Source organism: Bos taurus, chromosome 29 (assembly GCF_002263795.3).
Source record: "Bos taurus isolate L1 Dominette 01449 registration number 42190680 breed Hereford chromosome 29, ARS-UCD2.0, whole genome shotgun sequence".
NCBI classification, from domain to species: Eukaryota; Metazoa; Chordata; class Mammalia; order Artiodactyla; family Bovidae; genus Bos; species Bos taurus.
This window is the reverse complement of record NC_037356.1, coordinates 17,960,258-17,979,008: the sequence shown is the minus strand read 5'-3', so window position 1 is coordinate 17,979,008 and position 18,751 is coordinate 17,960,258. Positions and strand designations below refer to the sequence as shown.

At 40.0% G+C, this 18,751-nt stretch overlaps 1 protein-coding gene across 1 annotated transcript in view; it reads right to left on the bottom strand.

Annotated features, from left to right (window-relative positions):
- Positions 1-6,752: 6,752 nt before the first annotated feature.
- Positions 6,753-18,751, bottom strand: part of ALG8 (ALG8 alpha-1,3-glucosyltransferase) — a 28,063-nt gene continuing 16,064 nt past the window's right edge. Inside the window, 8 exon segments of the mRNA NM_001076125.2 lie at positions 6,753-7,383; positions 8,720-8,792; positions 9,113-9,210; positions 10,478-10,617; positions 12,112-12,251; positions 14,985-15,105; positions 15,922-16,025; positions 16,590-16,716. Of these exon segments, the coding sequence (NP_001069593.1) occupies positions 7,152-7,383; positions 8,720-8,792; positions 9,113-9,210; positions 10,478-10,617; positions 12,112-12,251; positions 14,985-15,105; positions 15,922-16,025; positions 16,590-16,716 (1,035 nt within the window). The 3' untranslated portion in view covers positions 6,753-7,151.

Below are 18,751 nucleotides of genomic sequence, written 5' to 3'. Positions count from 1 at the left end.
ACGTTGCTTTTTTCACCCAGTCTCCCTTGCCCGCTGGAGAAGGAAACGGCAACCCACTCCAGTGCTCTTGTCTGGAGAATCCCATGGACAGAGAGAAGCCTGGTGAGCTACAGTCCATGGGGACGCAGTCAGACACGACCGAGCGACTAACACACACCCTTGCCCACAATTGTCTCTCCTTCCTCCGCCCTCGAGTGTTCCTTCGGCAAGAATTTATTTTTGTATCCAAAACCCCACGTAGGCTTGATGGGTAGTTTTAAGCAACGTAATTAATTGACATCAAATAAAAACGAGTTTTCTTTTTCTGAGTTTCCCGTCGTTCATCTGCATAGGAACACCCTTCACAAAGCCTAAAATTAAGGTCCAGCCAGCCATAAAGAATTCGGAGAATCCCAGGGCGGGATCATTTAGCTAAACTCTCGAAATTCAGTCTGGGTCTTTAGGTCCTTGCACGTCGCTGAGGGACGAGGTGTTTCCTAAAGTTTTGAAGAATGGAAGAAAAAAAAAAGAGAGAGAGAGAATCTATAATATTCTGCCAAGTAATTGTCCAGTCTCTGGTCACCTGCCTCCAACTCCGATCTTTGAAAAGCTCTCTGTTTAGACAGCCCTTGTTTAGACAGCTGAAATGTCTTCAACATTTTACTTAGAAGAATGCTGATTAAACCAGAGGTTAACGCAAAGCCGTATGCCTCAGGTATTGATTTCCAAAGTGGAAGAATTAAGTATCAACTAATAAAGGATGAGACTCTTATGCCTACAAAAGGACTCCCAGATCTGTAACATTTAAAGTTAGGATCTTCCAAAGGAATGTATATTGGAACAGTTTCTTGAAGTTTAAGCTGTTTGACATAGTAATTACCTGAGAATCTGCCTTATGTAAATACCAGTGTGACACATGAAAGAGGTGTTTTTTTTTTTTTTTTTCACAGTCTTTAGATTTTATTTATTTAGCTGCGCCTTGGTTGCTGCCAGCGGATTTTTCTCTAGTTGTGGGTCAGGGTTTAGTTGCCTATTAGCAAGTGGGGCCTTAGTTCCTTGCCCAGGGATCTAACCTGTATCTGCTGTATTGGAAGGTGGATTCCTAACCAGGGAAGAAGTCCTTGCACACTCTTTTTATTTTTTTAAAACCATAGTGTTTCTTTTAAAATTATACCAAAAGAGTGAAAACCATAAAAAATCTACCTTCAGTTCAGTTCAGTCGCTCAGTTGTGTCCCACTCTTTGCGACCCCATGAATTGCAGCACGCCAGGCCTCCCTGTCCATCACCAACTCCCGGAGTTCACTCAGACTCATGTCCATCAAGTCAGTGATGCCATCCAGCCATCTCATCCTCTGTCGTCCCCTTCTCCTCCTGCCCCCAATCCCTCCCAGCATCAGAGTCTTTTCCAATGAGTCAACTCTTCACATGAGGTGGCCAAAGTACTGGAGTTTCAGCTTTAGCATCAGTCCTTCCAAAGAACACCCAGGGCTGATCTTCTTCAGAATGGACTGGTTGGATCTCCTTGCAGTCCAAGGGACTCTCAAGAGTCTTCTCCAACACCACAGTTCAAAAGCATCAATTCTTCGGCGCTCAGCTTTCTTCACAGTCCAACTCTCACATCCATACATAGAATTATGTTAATTTTGAATACTAGATGATGTTAGGCAAACACAAATATTCAATATTGCTTAAATATTCTTCTCCACAGTCTTCTCGGTCCACTCTCTCTCTCTTTTAAGAAACTTAAGACCTACAAAAACAAAAAATACAAAGAACAGTATAACAAATACCCATATGCTGTCACCCAGAATTGTTAATATTTTGTCATATTTTAAAAGGAAATAAAACACTATAAATATAGAACCCTTTCCCATCCTCCTCGGAGACAATCATGAGTTTAGTATACACTTACAGTTCACTTTTTATATTTTTACATATATTTAGTATGTCTTATGCTTTAAAATTTACATAAATTGTACAATTCAGTGTTTCTGTTTTCTCTCACTTTCATCATTCCACATGTTTTGAGAGCCATCCATGATGATATAAGATCAAGCTCATTCCTTTTGATTACTGTATGATATTCCATTATATAAGTAAGTTACATTTTAGTCACCCATTAACCTTTTGATGGATATTTAAGTTGTGTTCCATTTCTTTTTGATTTACTTAAGACTGTAGTCCACAGTCTAGGGTCTAGAGAAGCTTTGGGGTATGTTAACCAGGACTAAGAGACATACAAGAATATTATATTACAAGGAGTAATATCCATTAGTAATAGCCCCAAACTAGAAACATTTAAAATGTCCATTAAGAGCAGAATAGAGGATAAATTGCCATGTTTTCATTCAAAGGTATATCCAGTGTGATGAACTTAAAAAAAAGGATCATGTTAAAAAAAAGATTAAAAGATCAGAGAAAAAGAGATGTTAGAATACAATAAATGATCCCATGTATAAAGTTCAATATTAGGCAAATATATACTATTTAGAGATATCCATATTAGTAGTAAAATTATAAAGAAAAGCATGAGAAGGATTAACACAAATATTTAGAATATTTAGTTACCTCTGTGGGATCTTCTTGGACCAGGAATCAAACCCATGTCCCCTGTGTTGTCAAGTGGATTCTTAACCACTGGACCACCAGGGAAATCCAGTAACTTTTTTTGGGATAAATTAAAATTTTAACTTTTTAAGTTGTGGTAAAAAACATAACATTAAACTTATCATCTTAACCATTTCTAAGTGTATAGTTCAGTAGTGTTAAGTATATTCACATTGTTGTATAACAGATCTATAGAACTTTAATCTTGCAAAACTGAAACTCTCTATCATTGAATGCTAATCCCTTTTCCCTCCTACCCCCAGCCCTTGGTAACTGCCTTCCTTCTTTCTGTTTCTATGATTTTGACCACTTCAGATACATAGGAGTGGAATTACAGTCTTTTGTGACTGGCTTATTTCATTTAGCAGAATGTCCTTGAAGTTTATCCATGTTGTTCCATGTGACAGGATTTCCTCCTCCTCCCTTGTTTTTTTGGCCTCACCACATGGCTTACAGGAACTTAGTTCCCCAACCAGAGATGGAACCCCAGCCCTTGGCAGTGAAAGTGTGGAGTCCTAACCACCGGACCAGGGAATTCCCAGGATTTCCTTTCCTTTTAAGGCTGCATAATACTCCGTTGTAAAATGTATATGCAACATTTTTTATCTACCTGTCCATCTGTTGATGTCCATTTGGGTTGTTTCCACCTCCTAGCTATTGTGAAATAATGCTATAATGAACACAGATATGCAAAAATCGCTTCAAGATCCTACTTTGAATTCTTTTGGATATATACCTGAAAGTGGGATTGATGATTCATATGGAAATTGTATTTTTTGAGGAATCTTCATACTGTTTCTCCCCAATGGCTGAACCATTTTGCTTAAGGGTTCTATTTTCTCCACATTCTTGCCAACACTTATTTTCCATTCTTTTGATAGTGACCATCCTGTAAGTGTGTGGTTTTGATTTGCATTTTTCTTATGATTAGTGATGTTGAGCATCTTTTCATATGCTTGTAGGCCATTTGTATATGTTTGGAGAATTATCTATTCAGTCCTTTGTCCATTTTTAAATTGAGTTGCTTGGTTCTTTTTGTTGTTGGGCTGTAGAAGAGACCTGTATATTCTGTATATTAATCCCTTATCAAATATACGATTTCCAAATATTTTCTTTCATTCCATAGGTTGCCTTTTCACTCTATTGCTTTTTTTTGAAAGTGAAAGTCGCTCAGTCGTGTCCAACTCTTTTGTGACCCCATGGACTATACAGTTCACAGAATTCTCCAGGCCAGAATACTGGAGTGGGTAGCTGTTTCCCTTTCCGGGGTTCTTCCCAACCCAGGGATCAAACTCAGGTCTCCTGCATTGCAGGTAGATTCTTTACCAGCTGAACTACCAGGGAAGCCCTGTTTCTTTTGAGGCATAGTCCAATTTGTCAATTTTTGCTTTTGGTGCCATGTTTTTGGTGTCATATCCAAGAAAATCACTACCGAATCTAATGTCCTACAGCTTTCCACCTATGTTTTCTTCTAGGAGTCATCTTCCTGGCTCTTACATCTCTCTAGACACTAGAATATAAATTCTTGAGTGCAGGAATATGTCTTTCTTGTTCACCTTTTGATCTCCAGCACCTAGCACAGCATATGACACTCAATAGGAACTCAGCAAATATTTGAAGCAAGAATGAATTGCTTTTCAAACTTTAGGAAGGATAAAAAGCGGGTAATACCTAGCATAACACCTGTTATGTAGTATGCTTTCAGTAGAAAGGGCCACAATGTGTGGGACCTCCCCTTTGTGTATCCTTTGAAGGGTTGTCACGATAGGAATAGAACATCATTGGAAAAGACTCTGATGCTGGGAGGGATTGGGGGCAGGAGGAAAAGGGGATGACAGAGGATGAGATGGCATCACCGACTCAATGGACGTGTTTGAGTAAACTCCGGGAGATGGTGATGGACAGGGAGGCCTGGCGTGCTGTGATTCATGGGGTCGCAAAAGTCAGACACGACTGAGTGACTGAACTGAACTGAACTATGGTTTCAGAGATCAACTGGTAAGTTAGAGGAAAAAAATATGAATTCAGCATTAAATGCCTTAAGAAACAGCTGCACATGTGGAAGGAGATGCTTTACACAATGTTGAACACCTCAACACTGCCTAATCAGCTATCTATTCATTCAGGAAAACTGTAAAAAATAAATCCTCCCTGAGTGCTCTTCTGAGAGGCTCTAGGATTCTGTACGTAGGTATACTATGGGTCCAGTCCTTTTTATAGCTGTCTTATGTAACCTGCTACAGTTGCTGATGGACAGTACACTCTGTGCTTCAGAGGATGTTAAGGTGATAACAGGATGAAGCACTCTTTGCTTCAGATGGAGAAAATTAATTTGACAACAGGATGCTCTGTGCTTTGGACAAGCTGGTCCCTTACAGTTAGATGTGTATCTTAGCAAGAATTTTAATGAACCCAGATTCTTGCATCTTCCTATATGCAGAAGAGCACTAAAATTATTGAGATGTCTGTTCTTCGTGACTAGCAGTAATCTTTTACCAAAATGTATACTTGAGTGCATGTATTCTCTAGCCCCAAAGTCACATATATACTTGAACCTCCCCCCTCCTCTTCAGAGCAGTTCTCTCAGAGTTAACGAGAAGCTATTTCCTAGGCTACAGCCTTTACTACAGTCCCTGAATAAACCTGAAACAACTCCTATGTTGCGTGTGTGTTTTTCAGTCAACACTTCTGAGACTGAAAAAAAACCCAAAAACATTTACTGACCTTTCTATAATGTGGAGATGCCGAATACAGGACTTTATTGTGAGAAACTAAAGGCTGTATTGATTCAGGGTTTTGAGGTTTATAAAATGGTTCTAATTTCAGTTGTCATTAGCACAGTAGCTCACGTCTTTGGAGCACAAAAAAGCAGGTAGGTGGGCCGAAATAATTTTTTATTTTTACCATGATTATACTGGAAGAGTAATTTTATCTAACTGCTTAAGAGTAAAACATCTTTTTCAAAGATTTTAATAGAATGTTTTTTCCTCCCATTAAGTGCAAACGGAAACTGCATGGACTACGCATAGGGGGCAATTCTCTCTGACACTGAAGTGCTCCCTTTACAAACAGTAGTTTCTAGGTGGGAATTATTAACACGGAGAACGATGCCAGTGTTGGGCTGGAAAGAGGGCATCTTCTTCCCGCCCAGTTCTGGCTCTATCTCCTCAACCTGGGAAAATGTATTGTGATCAAGAATACCAAGTCCTTCCCACTTTTCTTTTCCTTCCACTTGTTAAATTTTGGTACACTGCATATAAAATTAAACAGCCAGTAAAAAATGGGCTTCACATATATCTTGTTTAAATTTTGATAGTAACTTTGCTTGTTTTCACTTACAGATTTCAGAACATTTTGAAGTTGAATCTTGAAGTGCAGACAATCAAGCGATAGGGTATAAAAGTCAGCAGAGAGAGGGAAGAAAGGAAGTGGCAGGAAATGAAAGGAAGCAGAGGTAGGAAATAGCACAGCGCACCGGGAATTCTGTTGGGACAGCTGGAGCACACGGCACAACGGGCAACTGTGCGGAGGAAAAGAGGCTAGAGAGGCTGTGCTTCCCCCCTCCTTTGGCAAATATCCCTCATCTCTGAATGAGACTCAAAAGAAGACTTGGAAAATAGAGTGAATTTAAGAGATGGATAACTGGATTAGCACCCCAGGATTCTATTGACCTTGGACTCTCTCTGATCTTCTTAGGGGGACAATGGGTAAATAAAATGTGAAGGTTCCTAGTGACAGCTAGATAAACGTTGGCTGAATTGGAATGTGCTGCAGATATTAGGCAATCTGGGGTCCTGGTTAAAGTGTATGAAGTACTCTCAAGGTACGGGGAGGACTAGATTGGGCTGGGGAAAAAAAACAGTTAAGACTGTTCACACAGGAAAGTTTAAGGAGTGACCCTACCGAATTTGGAGTACTTGCTTTTAGAATAAATGAACTGCAGAAGATGTCCTTAACTCAATGTAAGAGCAGAGTGGCTTATAATCTCCGCTGACAAACCGAACAGTTCATTAAATATTGTCTTTGTGAGTACTGTCGATGCATAATTTCAATGGAATAAAAAAAGCACCTCCTGGAACAAGGTGTACAGAATGGGGATTAGTGCACACCATTTGTTGTGTGCACACCAATAGGAAAATGGAGGAGCTGGAAATAATCCAAAAAGTTTTTTGTGCAGAAATACAAAATAGTATTTTATTTATACTTCCCTTAGCACATGATCTTAATTATGCTTTATATCCTGATGATGGTTATTATAGGCTACAAAAAATCACGCTGTTGATCAGATTCCCTTCTTGCCTAGAGCAAGCACAGCAGTCTCAATGACAATTTTAAAAGGGGAAGGCGAGATTTGTTTCAGATGTATTTCACTGCTTATGGAGGACAAGTGGCTTCTCACCATGGTGACAATCAGGTTGCTAGGCTGGGCAAGGCCAAGTTTACAAGAATGGTCCTCCCACAGATTTACTGAAATGAATGCTTCATGCTACCAGCAACTTTCTTCAAGTTCTGATTAACTTCCCATGAAATAATTGCTTGGAATACATCCAAGCAGTTCCTTTACTCATTGCTTCTTTGTCTTGCCGACAGGAGGGTCAATCAGTACGGAAACATACAGTTTGAGCCAAGCATATGTGATGCCCACTGCACAATACACTGAGGTCAGTAACAAAGGGATAAACGGGTACTTCAGGTTCCAGGAGGTGAAAGGGAATACAAATTCACAGAAGACTTCCAGAGGTCCCAGGCCAAGGAGGTAGAAAGTTTCCATCCAATTAAAAAGAGGCTTTTCTTTTCTGAAGAAAAAAGGAGAGAAGTCTGACTTTAGATGAGTCATTCTGCTTTTGCAAACATTTCTCAACTAAAGCTGCCCAACTGCACTGTCTTGATGTGCAGTGCAGCTAAAGCCAGAGTCAAAAGAATGCAAAAAATTTCACATTTAGAGAAAAGTGATAAAACTATATCATTCTATTAACTCAACAATCCAAATTATCCAGTCATCATCGATGCTGTCACTTAGCTGAAGTTGCTGAGGGAGAACTAGCTATGCATTTGGAAGAGGGAAGGGGGCTGGATACTGTGATGCTGGAATAAGAATATGGTAATCAGTACATAATTTTTGTTTGGTAAAGTCATATACAATTTGTTAACCATTTTTTATTGTAATTAAGTAGTAGTAAGTATATTGATAATGTTGTGTAACCATGACCATCGTCTACTTTCAAAACATTTTCAACACCCTAAAAAGAATCTTTTGAGACAGTAAAGCTGGATAGGTGCTCCCTATCCAGCACCACCACCGCTCGCTCCCACAGGTCCCTGTAACCACTGATTTACTTTCTGTCTCTATGAATTTGCATAGTGTAGATATTTCATGGCAACCCATTCCAGTACTCTTGCCTGGAAAATCCCATGGATGGAGGAGCCTGGTGGGCTGCAATCCATGGGGTCATGAAGAGTTGGACGTGACTAAGCGACTTTACTTTCATGCATTGGAGAAGGAAATGGCAACCCACTCCAGTGTTCTTGCCTGGAGAATCCCAGGGACGGGGGTGCCTGGTGGGCTGCCATCTATGGGGTCCCACAGAGTCGGACACGACTGAAGCAACTTAGCAGCAGCAGCAGCTATTTCATATAAATGAAATCATACAATATTTGTCCTTTTTGTGTCTGGCTTATTCAGAGTGATGGAATATGAGTAATTTCTCCTGCTATTGCTGATATTCAGAGAAGGTAATGGCACCCCACTCCAGTACTCTTGCCTGGAAAATCCCATGAATGGAAAAGCCTGGTAGGCTGCAGTCAATGGGGTCGCTAAGAGTCGGACATGACTGAGCGACTTCCCTTTCACTTTTCTCTTTCCTGCATTGGAGAAGGAAATGGCAACCCACTCCAGTGTTCTTGCCTGGAGAATCCCAGGGACGGGGGAGCCTGGTGGGCTGCCGTCTATAGGGTCGCACAGAGTCGGACACGACTGTAGTGACTTAGCAGCAGCAGCAGCATTGCTGATGTTTTGTAAGGTTGTGATATTACCACTAATACTTAAAAAATTAAAATGTAAAAGACTTAATCATTTAGGAGTAAACATTTCACAAGAGTAAAAAGAATTTTAAATGTACTTTTTTAGATTACCTGAACAGAGTCTTCAGTGAGGAAATACTATAGATGGTAAACAGTAACATGAGTATGATTTTAATGGGAAGTTCTGTTAAAAGAATAAAAAGGTACATATGATGATTAAGTTGGTAAGAGGAAGGTTTATGATACTTTAGGGAATACTTAAAGGAATATAATCACACTGACATAGCTATATAGTGCTAGGAATGCTTTTTGAGCTTAACTATGCATTTTTGTGACATCTAAAGATACTGAGAATTAGGGATATATTGGAGGTTTTATTTAAAAGAATGGATGAGCTCTCTCTAAGAGACTTTAAGGTAGTTTAAATCAGATAGCACTGATCTGCAAGCGCTGATGTAAAGGCATGACAATCAGATAGATCTCTCTTAAAAAGAAGCTATTTACCTGGTGCAGTGAAGAGCAGAGGGAAGAGGGAATAATGTCCTGTTGTGGTCAGAATCAGAAAAATTGAAGCATCTACTGCTTTTCCCACCGATAAGAGGCTAAAAATAAAAATTCTCAAATAATTCTTAGTGTAATTCATTAAAACATCAAATGAAGCTTATACTTGCAAATAGCTATACATATATATATATATCATATTATTTCTAGAACTGGCTTTGCATAAAACATATTAATCTTTGCTACAAGTCCAATTCAATTGAGAATATTAATTTTTTTAGTGGGAAACTTGAAGCAATACATAGAAGAATGTACTACACTGAATCATGGAACATTCAAAAAAGAATCTTGTCTCTCTGAGTAACTGCCTCCTCAAAGAAAGGAATATTGTGGGGTTGGGAGCTGCTTAATGGTGGTAGACAGGGAAACTGGACTTGAGAGTTTTATTTCCAACCCTATAGCTCTTCTTTGGGACAATGCCCCACATGTCCTGGTGTTCAATTAGAATTCTAACTAAAGACATTAGGAATTTTGCCCTGTTGAACTCAGACAAGACATGTACTGATCTGACATATTTGCTTAATGTTCTTTCAGAGCTTAAATGACGTCTCTCAGGATTTAAGAAAAAGCTTAAGAAAAGGGCTAATTCTATTACCATCTATGTAACTGGGTTTCAGTTGTATATAAAATAGACACATTGTGCTTTTTTTTTTTTCCCCCAGCATGGCATAGTGAAAAGAACTTAAGATTCACTACGGTAAAATTCAGGTTAAAGTCCTAATCCTGCTATTTGCTAGCTGTGTGACTTTGGATAAGGCAAACTCTGAGCCCCAGTTTCTGGGGCTTTATAAAGACAGGGGATAATCATTTATCCTAATTATCTTATAGGCTGTTGTGGGGCTCAAAAGAAAGAATACAAAAGCACAAAACAAAATCCCAACAATCAACAAAAACAGTTCTGAAAACTCTGAAGTGCTGTGTGTATGCTAGGTATTATTCCATAATGGACTCACTCCTTACTTTGACTAAACAACACCCAACAAGGAATTGTGGGCGTGATGACATCAAATACCACGTTTTTTCATACTACGCTGCCATTCAAAATTCAGCAGTAACAGGCTGGTATCATGACTCTTAATTACCACAAGACCCCTTACCAAAAAATGCAGAGACAATACAGGCAGTTCTGCATAGCTTAGAACTTTCACAGGTCCAAGGATCCCAAGTTAAGCATCACCATTCTGTCCAGGTATAAACCTTTTCCCACACATCTTTGCCTATCCCACTGAACATGTCAAGGGACAGATCAGATGGAAAACAACAGGGTCACTGTGAAATATGCCAGAAGTGCTCACTAACTGAGCTTACCTCATTGGGAGAACTGCGAGGAGAATGGCTTTTTCATGGACGTGCCAACCAAACATGAAGGAGCTCAAGGCACAAAGAATCAGACATCGGAGAAAGCCTCTGGGCCCTTGAGGTTTACACCAAAGACAGAAAACAGAGGGCTAGAAACAATAGGCAAAGATAAAACTTCAGTATCATTTAAAATAGGCTTTATTGAAACATCGTTAGGTGAATATAATTTACATCATCTCTGAAAAACAGTAGCTTATTATTCTCCATCAAACTGAGATAATTTGCTTTGTGAACAGTCCACTAAAAGTTAACATAGAAACACTACTCAGAAAAAGGCATTTGGAAATACATATTTAACTTGTTAAAATTAATTCTACTCATTGACATTAATAAGGAATGATAAGTTCTAGGATAGCCAGTATAACGCCCATTACACCTTCATAATTAGTTAACTAATAGTCACTGAACTTATTAGATCAAACTACAAAAGTTCATCGATATTGTGGAGCTAATAATAAATTAAATGGGAAATGGCAACCTACTCCAGTGTTCTTGCCTGGAGAATCCCAGGGATGGCGGAACCTGGTGGGTTGCTGTCAGTGGGGTCGCACAGAGTCAGACATGACTGAAGTGACTTAGCAGCAGCAGCAGCATATTAATAAACAAACACCAGGGACTTCCCTGGTGGCCCAGTGATTAGGACTTTGTCATCCAATGCAGAGGGTGCGGATTCAATTCCCACATACCTCGTGGCCAAAAAACCAGATCATAAAATAAACAATTTTGTACCAAATTCAATAAAACTTTAAAAATGGTCCACATCAAAAAATCTTAATAGTAATAAGCAAACATCTAACTCTGTGAGCTGGAGTAGTGTAATTTACAAGCAATCCAAGGCCTTCCACATGCAGCTTACAAGGCTGAAATTTTAGGAAAAAGTTTAACCTCAGTTAGAACATGTGGATAAATAGGCCAACAGAGCTTAATTACCTACCAGTACTGCCATGCAATTAAGTGGGGTCAGGTGTCTTGCGAGTAGGCTTGATTATTCAGAAACAAAAATTAAAACTGAGTGTAATTAGGTATGACTGAGTTATTTATATTGACTTCTACTAAAATTATATCATGAAATTGAGTTCATCATGATCACTAACAAAAACAACTTTGAATGATGCCTATAACAGCATCTGACTCATATAAGATTCTTATCCGATGCTCAAACAGCCACTGTGGCATCTCAGCTCATTATCAAGACAAAATATCCAGGCGGTCCAGAAAAATTTAGACTTTTGATCAGTTCACCATGGAAGAAAACAAAAACCTGATGTCCTTACTACACTGTCCTCTTTCTCCACGGTGTGGTCCAGGATCCACCCCTCCCCGGGCTTTTCATTCTTCTTCATCTGATGGTGAACAGATGGTCTATTAGCCTTTCGTGAGGACCTCTCTCAAAGAGGCTTTACTAGTAATCCTTCCTTATGGTGTTCAAAGTTACCCTAAGAATTGCTAGGAAATGCCTCAATCTGCAGCAGGATTACAGGCATGGAATTTATCCTACAGTTAGGAAAACTTGAAATTCAACCAGCCACACACAAAAAAAGGAGAGAAAACTCAATAAATGAGGACCACGTGTGAATTCTTACCAACATGGCAATCAGAGTGCAGATAAAGGTGGCCAAGGGAGTCACTGAGGGAAGGACTGTGTGTTGGAACTGCTGAACTAAACCACTTGTCATTGAGGCCTTGGGAATCTTGTTGGGGTCAAGAAGTTTCAGTTCTAAACCTACAGAGTAAACAGACATTTTGTTTTGATCAATGACACACCATGTGTTATGTGGCTTCCTTGGTGGCTCAGCTGGTAAAGAATCCGCCTGCAATGCCAGAGACCTGGGTTAGATCCCTGGGTTGGGAAGATCCCCTGGAGAAGGGAAAGGCTACCCACTCCAGGGTTCTTGCCTGGAGAATCCCACGGACAGAGAAGTCTGGCGGGTTACAGTCCCTGGGGTTGCAAAGAGTTGGTGACACTTTCACACTGTATTTTACCAGTCAATTCCTTGAGGAAAAAAAGAATATGCCACTAAATCTTATGACTGCTTCAAGGTCAAGATTTCATTAACTCAGTCCCACAATATTCTATCTAAAATGCCTCTGGTTTACAATGTGGTTGTCTATATTGGAACAGGAAACCTTGCTGGCAGGTAGCATGGACAGCAATTTGCTATCATCTCTAAAATGAAGCAAGCTTTCTCAAATACTACCATGTCACAAGCCAGCTTTGAATCCTTCCTTGACTATGGGATAAAGTCCATATTCCTAAGCACAGTCCACAGTATCTTCCATGATCTAGCCCCTCCCACCTTGCCAGACTCATCTGCTTCACCTTGTTAAATATAGTTCAGCTGCAATGAGCTGACATACCCCTCAGACACCTGTGTCCCTCTGCACAGACTACTCCTTTTGCATAGAATGGCCTACTCACTCTAGAGCTAACTCCTAATTCACTCACCTAAGAAAGCTCCTAACTCAGGAAGTAAAGCTGATTTTCTTGTGGGTTAAGGTGGTCTCTTATACATGTTGCACTGTATCTGTTTATATGTTCATTTACTCTCCTACACTGGGTTCCTTAAAGGCAGGAATGACAATTTATTTCTATGCCCAGCACATATCATAACATTCCAAGAAATACTTACTAAATGAACCAAGTCCAAGGATAATGATGCAAGCCCCAGCCCAAACAAGCTAACAGAAGAGTCAAAGATGGTCTGAGCACCTGAATGGTCCCATCTAATGCCACTGAAAATTAGTGAAATGTGAGAAAAGTGTAGACTACTAAAATACTTTCTATTCATTCACCTCTTCCCTTTTGACTTCAGCCTGCAGATTCTCTCTTAAAGCTAATAATTACCTGCCTGAAACAGAATTGCCTAACCTGCCACTGGCTTTCCATTCACAACATTCTTGAGGAGACAGATACACAAGATGAGGTACAACAGTTTCCTGACTCAGATAAAGGCAAGTGGCCCCTGTACCTCATATTATGCCAGTCATTTAAAGTTTTCAGAAGTGTTAAGAACTACTTTATAAGATGCCAGATATATCAAGGCTGGGCTCAGTGGGTGAGTGAGAATACCAAATTATGATTTCCCGCAAGTACGTGTCCAAAACAGTAATAGCAGCCGCCATGCATTAAGCACCTGCCATATGCCAAGGGCTCTGCAGCCATTACTTTTAGCTCCTTGAGGCACACAAAGATGAGTGACATGCCTAAAGTCACAAAGCTTAGGTGGAAGAATCAAATCCAGTGCTGTTTGGTTCCAAAGCCCCTGCTACTGACAGCCTGGCATGTCTTTATTGTTGCATTTGCTTCTCACAATAAGTTGTTACATTTTAAGGGTTGTAAAGGTAGACTGCAGTCCATGGGGTTGCTAAGAGTCAGACATGACTGAGCGACTTCACTTTCATTTTTCACTTTCATGCATTGGAGAAGAAAATGGCAACCCACTCCAGTGTTCTTGCCTGGAGAATCGCAGGGATGGGGGAGCCTGGTGGGCTGCTGTCTATGGGGTCGCACAGAGTCGGACACGACTGAAGAGACTTAGCAGCAGCAGCAGCAGCAAACAAGCAACCAAACACCTTATGTGGCTTGCAAAGCCTAAAATATTTACTGTCTGTCCGGTTACAGAAGCTTGCCTGGCGTTCTCTTGGTCCTGCCATTTCCCATCACACTAGGCTGCATTCACAGATGAGAGACTGTGAGTTGTTCTACAGTTAGTTATTTTCAGAACCGTCTGAAGGTATAAATTCCTTTTCATCACATCGCAAACTTAAAAGCATAGCCTAAGTTTTCTCTTTCTTTCATCTCATGCTGAATGCATGCCTACCATTATCTTTAATACCCAGAATCATAACTTACACATTCTTAAAAATACTTCTTCACATTTTAAAGTTTAAAAGTAAGGTTATAACTGCTGAAAAATGTTTTACTTGAGGTAAAAATTACCTTTTAAAAATGTCTAAATATTTTATTCCCAAGGAAAGGAACAACCATCTCATTGCCACAAAGAGCTTTTATAAGGAATGCAGTCTATTTCCACTGCTGAAGTATCAGTCCCTAGAACCACTTCTCTGTTTATCCTGAGAGCGGAAACTCGGGGCTGGAGAACAAACAGTTCAGCCTCATTCACAAGACAAAGCAGGGTTTTTTTTTTTCCCATTTCTCAATGTGACTAGCCCTTGCAATATTCATAGTCTTAAGTAAGAAGGCTTAGGGAATTCCATGTAGGTCCCTACATGGACTCAGTGCTCTCACTGCTGGGGCCCGGGCTGATCCCTGGTTGGGGAACGAAGATGTCACAAACCAAAAGCAGAGACACCCCCTCCAAAAAAAGGTGGTTAGGACTCAGTGCTCTCACTGCTGGGGCACGGGCTGATCCCTGGTTGGGAAACTAAGATCCCACAAACCATGAGCAGAGACCTCCCCCCCTCCAAAACAAGGTAAGAACGTTTGCTACCATACCGATGACAGACAGCACTTTATCAAAAGCACTGTACAAAGCCCAGAAGTTTGGAGCCCAATATGCGTGGCAGAGGCCCCTCTTGAAGGGGAATAGTCGGGAAAAGACTTGAGGCAGTTGGTTCTGTTGAAAAGAGATTAAACAGTGATCAATCTTTTCTAAGTTAATAAAGAGATCTAGGGTTCTATCTGTGGCATTGTGTGAAGAAAGTTATGAGGTCTGAGTTCCAGTATTTGTTCCTTCAAGGAAATAGTTATGTGATGCTGAGCAGTTCATAGAACTTCTTTTTGTCCAGCCTTCTCATCTGTCATGTGTGACAAGGTACATCAAAGTATTTTGAATACCAGTCTGATACTGTGTATAATAACATAATATAATAATGGAAGAATTGATAAGGGGCAAAGGAGAACAGACTGCAGCTTCATCAAGTTTACTGAAGAAATGGGGATGATGCAGAACGCTTGATGAGACATGCAGTGTTTCCCAGTTTTAGCAGCAATTAAAATTAACAAGGAAGGAAGCAAAAAAAGGAAAAACACCTGCTGAACATCTGTAGTATATTTAGTATATATTCTAAAGTAAACACTTTAGAATGTTTGTTGTCAATGACTGACTGGCAAAACGCTGAGGACTGACTTGGGGTTACAAATAAAACATAGCAAACAAGCAAATAAACAAATCCAGAAATCTGTGAATACTTACGATCAACTCTGTATGAGTGTGTGTTTGTGTGAGACATGTTGTTAAACATACAAATATATGCACATACATATTTGCATAGGCACAAAAATGCCTGAAAGAATACCATCCTATCTTTGTGGCGTCATAGTTGGAAGGAGTGAAAAGGGAGTAGTTTTGCTTATTTTATATATCCCTGGCTTTATTATTTTTTCTAAATAATACCAAACATGTCTTCTTTATAACAAATAAAAGACTTACCAAGGCTAGAAAAGGACCCAATGAAAGAGCAGAAACTAGGAAAACAATCAGTCCCAGGGAAATAAGACGGACAAAGCTGAAGCTGTTCCATCGGATGGATCCATCTACAGAAAAGACCATTATCATTAACCAGGAGCATGGAAAGCCATAGCTTATATAACATGCCCAAATTAGTAGTAGCCCACGACTGAGCGACTTCACTTTCACTTTTCACTTTCATGCATTGGAGAAGGAAGTGGCAACCCACTCCAGTGTTCTTGCCTGGAGAATCCCAGGGACAGGGGAGCCTGGTGGGCTGCCGTCTATGGGGTCGCATAGAGTCGGACACGACTGAAGTGACTTAGCAGCAGCAGCAGCATGATAATATACCAATCTTTATGATGTGGCAAGAACACAGAAAAGTAAGAATGGGTTTTTACCCATTTTTATAGGATCAATAGTTGAAAGATATCTGCTGTGCCTCATAAAACCCTCTCATAGGAGTTCCTTGGTGGTCCAGTGGTTAAGACTATGCTTCCACTTCAGGGGGCATGGGTTCAATCCCTAGTCAGGGAACTAAGATACTAAGTGTGGTCAAATAAATCAATAAAAATTAAAAAGCAAGCCACTAAGTCAAGACAAAATAAAAAAAAAAAAAAAAGAAAAATAACACAATCACTAAACCTTGCCTTGTTTATTTGCAGTGAAACAGTAAGATCGCAGCAAATATACACCATAAGCTGGTGCTACATAGAGGTAGATGTGCTTGAAATGCAGGAGAACAGCAAAGAGAAATGCTCCTTCCATATGCCTTTTCTAGAAGATTGAAAAGGGAAATATCAATTCAAAATTCAGGGTAAACTAAACACCATAATGTAGCATCCTGGACTGGATCCTGGAATAGAAGGATGTTAGTGGAAAAACTGGTGAAATCTGAATGTATCAATGTTGGTTTTTTAGTCTTGATGAATGTACCATACAATGGTAACATTACAGGAAAATGAGTGAAGGGGTATAGGAACTCTATTGTATTTGAAAATGGTTAAGATAAATGGGTGAGGGGAGAAGAGAAATAGGTGAGGGAGATTAAGAGATGAAGTACAGTTGGCAAAACAAATGAATCATGGGTATGAAAGGCACCGTGTGGAAAATGTAGTCAGCAACTATATCTGTCATCTCAGTATGGTGACAGATTGTAACCAGACTTACCGTGGTGATCATTTTGAAATGGATAGAAATACTGAGCCATTATGTTATGTAACAGCAACTAACAGTGTTGTAGACCAATTATTACTTCAAAAACAAACAAACTCATAGGGAAAAGATTAGACCTGTAGTTAGCCAGAGGTGAGAAATGGGGGAGGGAGAATTGAATAAAGGCAGTCAAAAGGCACAAAATTCTAGTTACAAGACAAGTAAGTTCTAGGAATGTGATGTACAATATGAGAAATATAACACTGGTGGTGTTTCAGTCTCTAAGTCATGTCCAACTCTTTGTGACGCCGTGGACTATAGCCCACCAGGCTCCTCTGTCCATAGGATTTACCAGGCAAGAATATTGGAGTGGGTTGTCATTTCCCTTTCTGGGGATCTTCTTGACCCAGGGATCAAACCCACATCTCCTGCTTGGCAAGTGGATTCTTTACCACTGAGCCAGCAGGGAAGACCAGTATAAGAACAGAAGGAATTGATTCCAATTAGCTTTTACAGTTGGAGAAGGCAATGGCACCCCACTCCAGTACTCTTGCCTGGAAAATCCCACGGACGGAGGAGCCTGGTAGGCTGCAGTCCATGGGTTGCTAAGAGTCGGACATGACTGAGTGACTTCACTTTGACTTTTCACTTTCATACATTGGAAAGGAAATGGCAACCTACTCCAGTATTCTTGCCTAGAGAATCCAAGGGACGGGGGAGCCTGGTGGGCTGCCGTCTATGGGGTCACACAGAGTCGGGCACAACTGAAGCGACTTAGCAGTAGCAGCAGCAGCAGCTTTTACAGTGAGCCTAGTGGGTTCATAAATTCATTACTTCAACAAATATTTATTAAGTACTAAGTTTGATGTTGAGGTATAAATACATCGGCATAACAACACACTACAAATTCTCGCTAAGGGACCCAAAGATGTTAATTACCTTCACTCTCTTATAGTTAAACAATAGCTGGAGCTGATTTCCAGAGAAGATCTGGGAATCAGAGTATGAATAATTATAGATAAACTATGCTAACAAAGAATCACTTAAATCGCACATTACATATTAGGTAACATAGAGGACGACTGGGCTGAAGGCAGCAAGCAGTACCTGATCTAACAAACCACCCAGGAGAATTAAAGGCATTCTGATTCTAGGGGGAAAAAAACAACCCTCCAAACTGAGTTGACTATGACTAGAGAAGTCTGAATTCTACCTACCTCACGGGAATTTTGGAAGGACCAAATAAGATAATGGTCCTGGGGTTCAGCAAAGAAACTGCCAGAGGGACCGTGAAAGGCCAGGTTCCTCCTTTCACTGTCTCATCAGGTGTGGTCTAGAACAGATGAATCAGCAATGGTAAGGCAAAACCAAAGGGATGCTTCTAAATCTCTCCACCAGTTTTATTATTTATTTAAGATTCAGAGAAAGTCCAGCTGGGGTTCTACAGCTAAACTTTAGTTCATTTGTTCAACAACCATTCACCCTTCACTCATTGAACACCAATTATGATCTATGGATAGTGTGGCTTATAATGGTTAAAAGAAAAAAAAACTTATCCAGACATTCATAGTTGATAAAGAACTTTAAAACAGATTATTGAATTTGATCTTTCCAAAGTCCCTGTGAGGTAAGTGGCCCCATTTAATAAACAGAATGT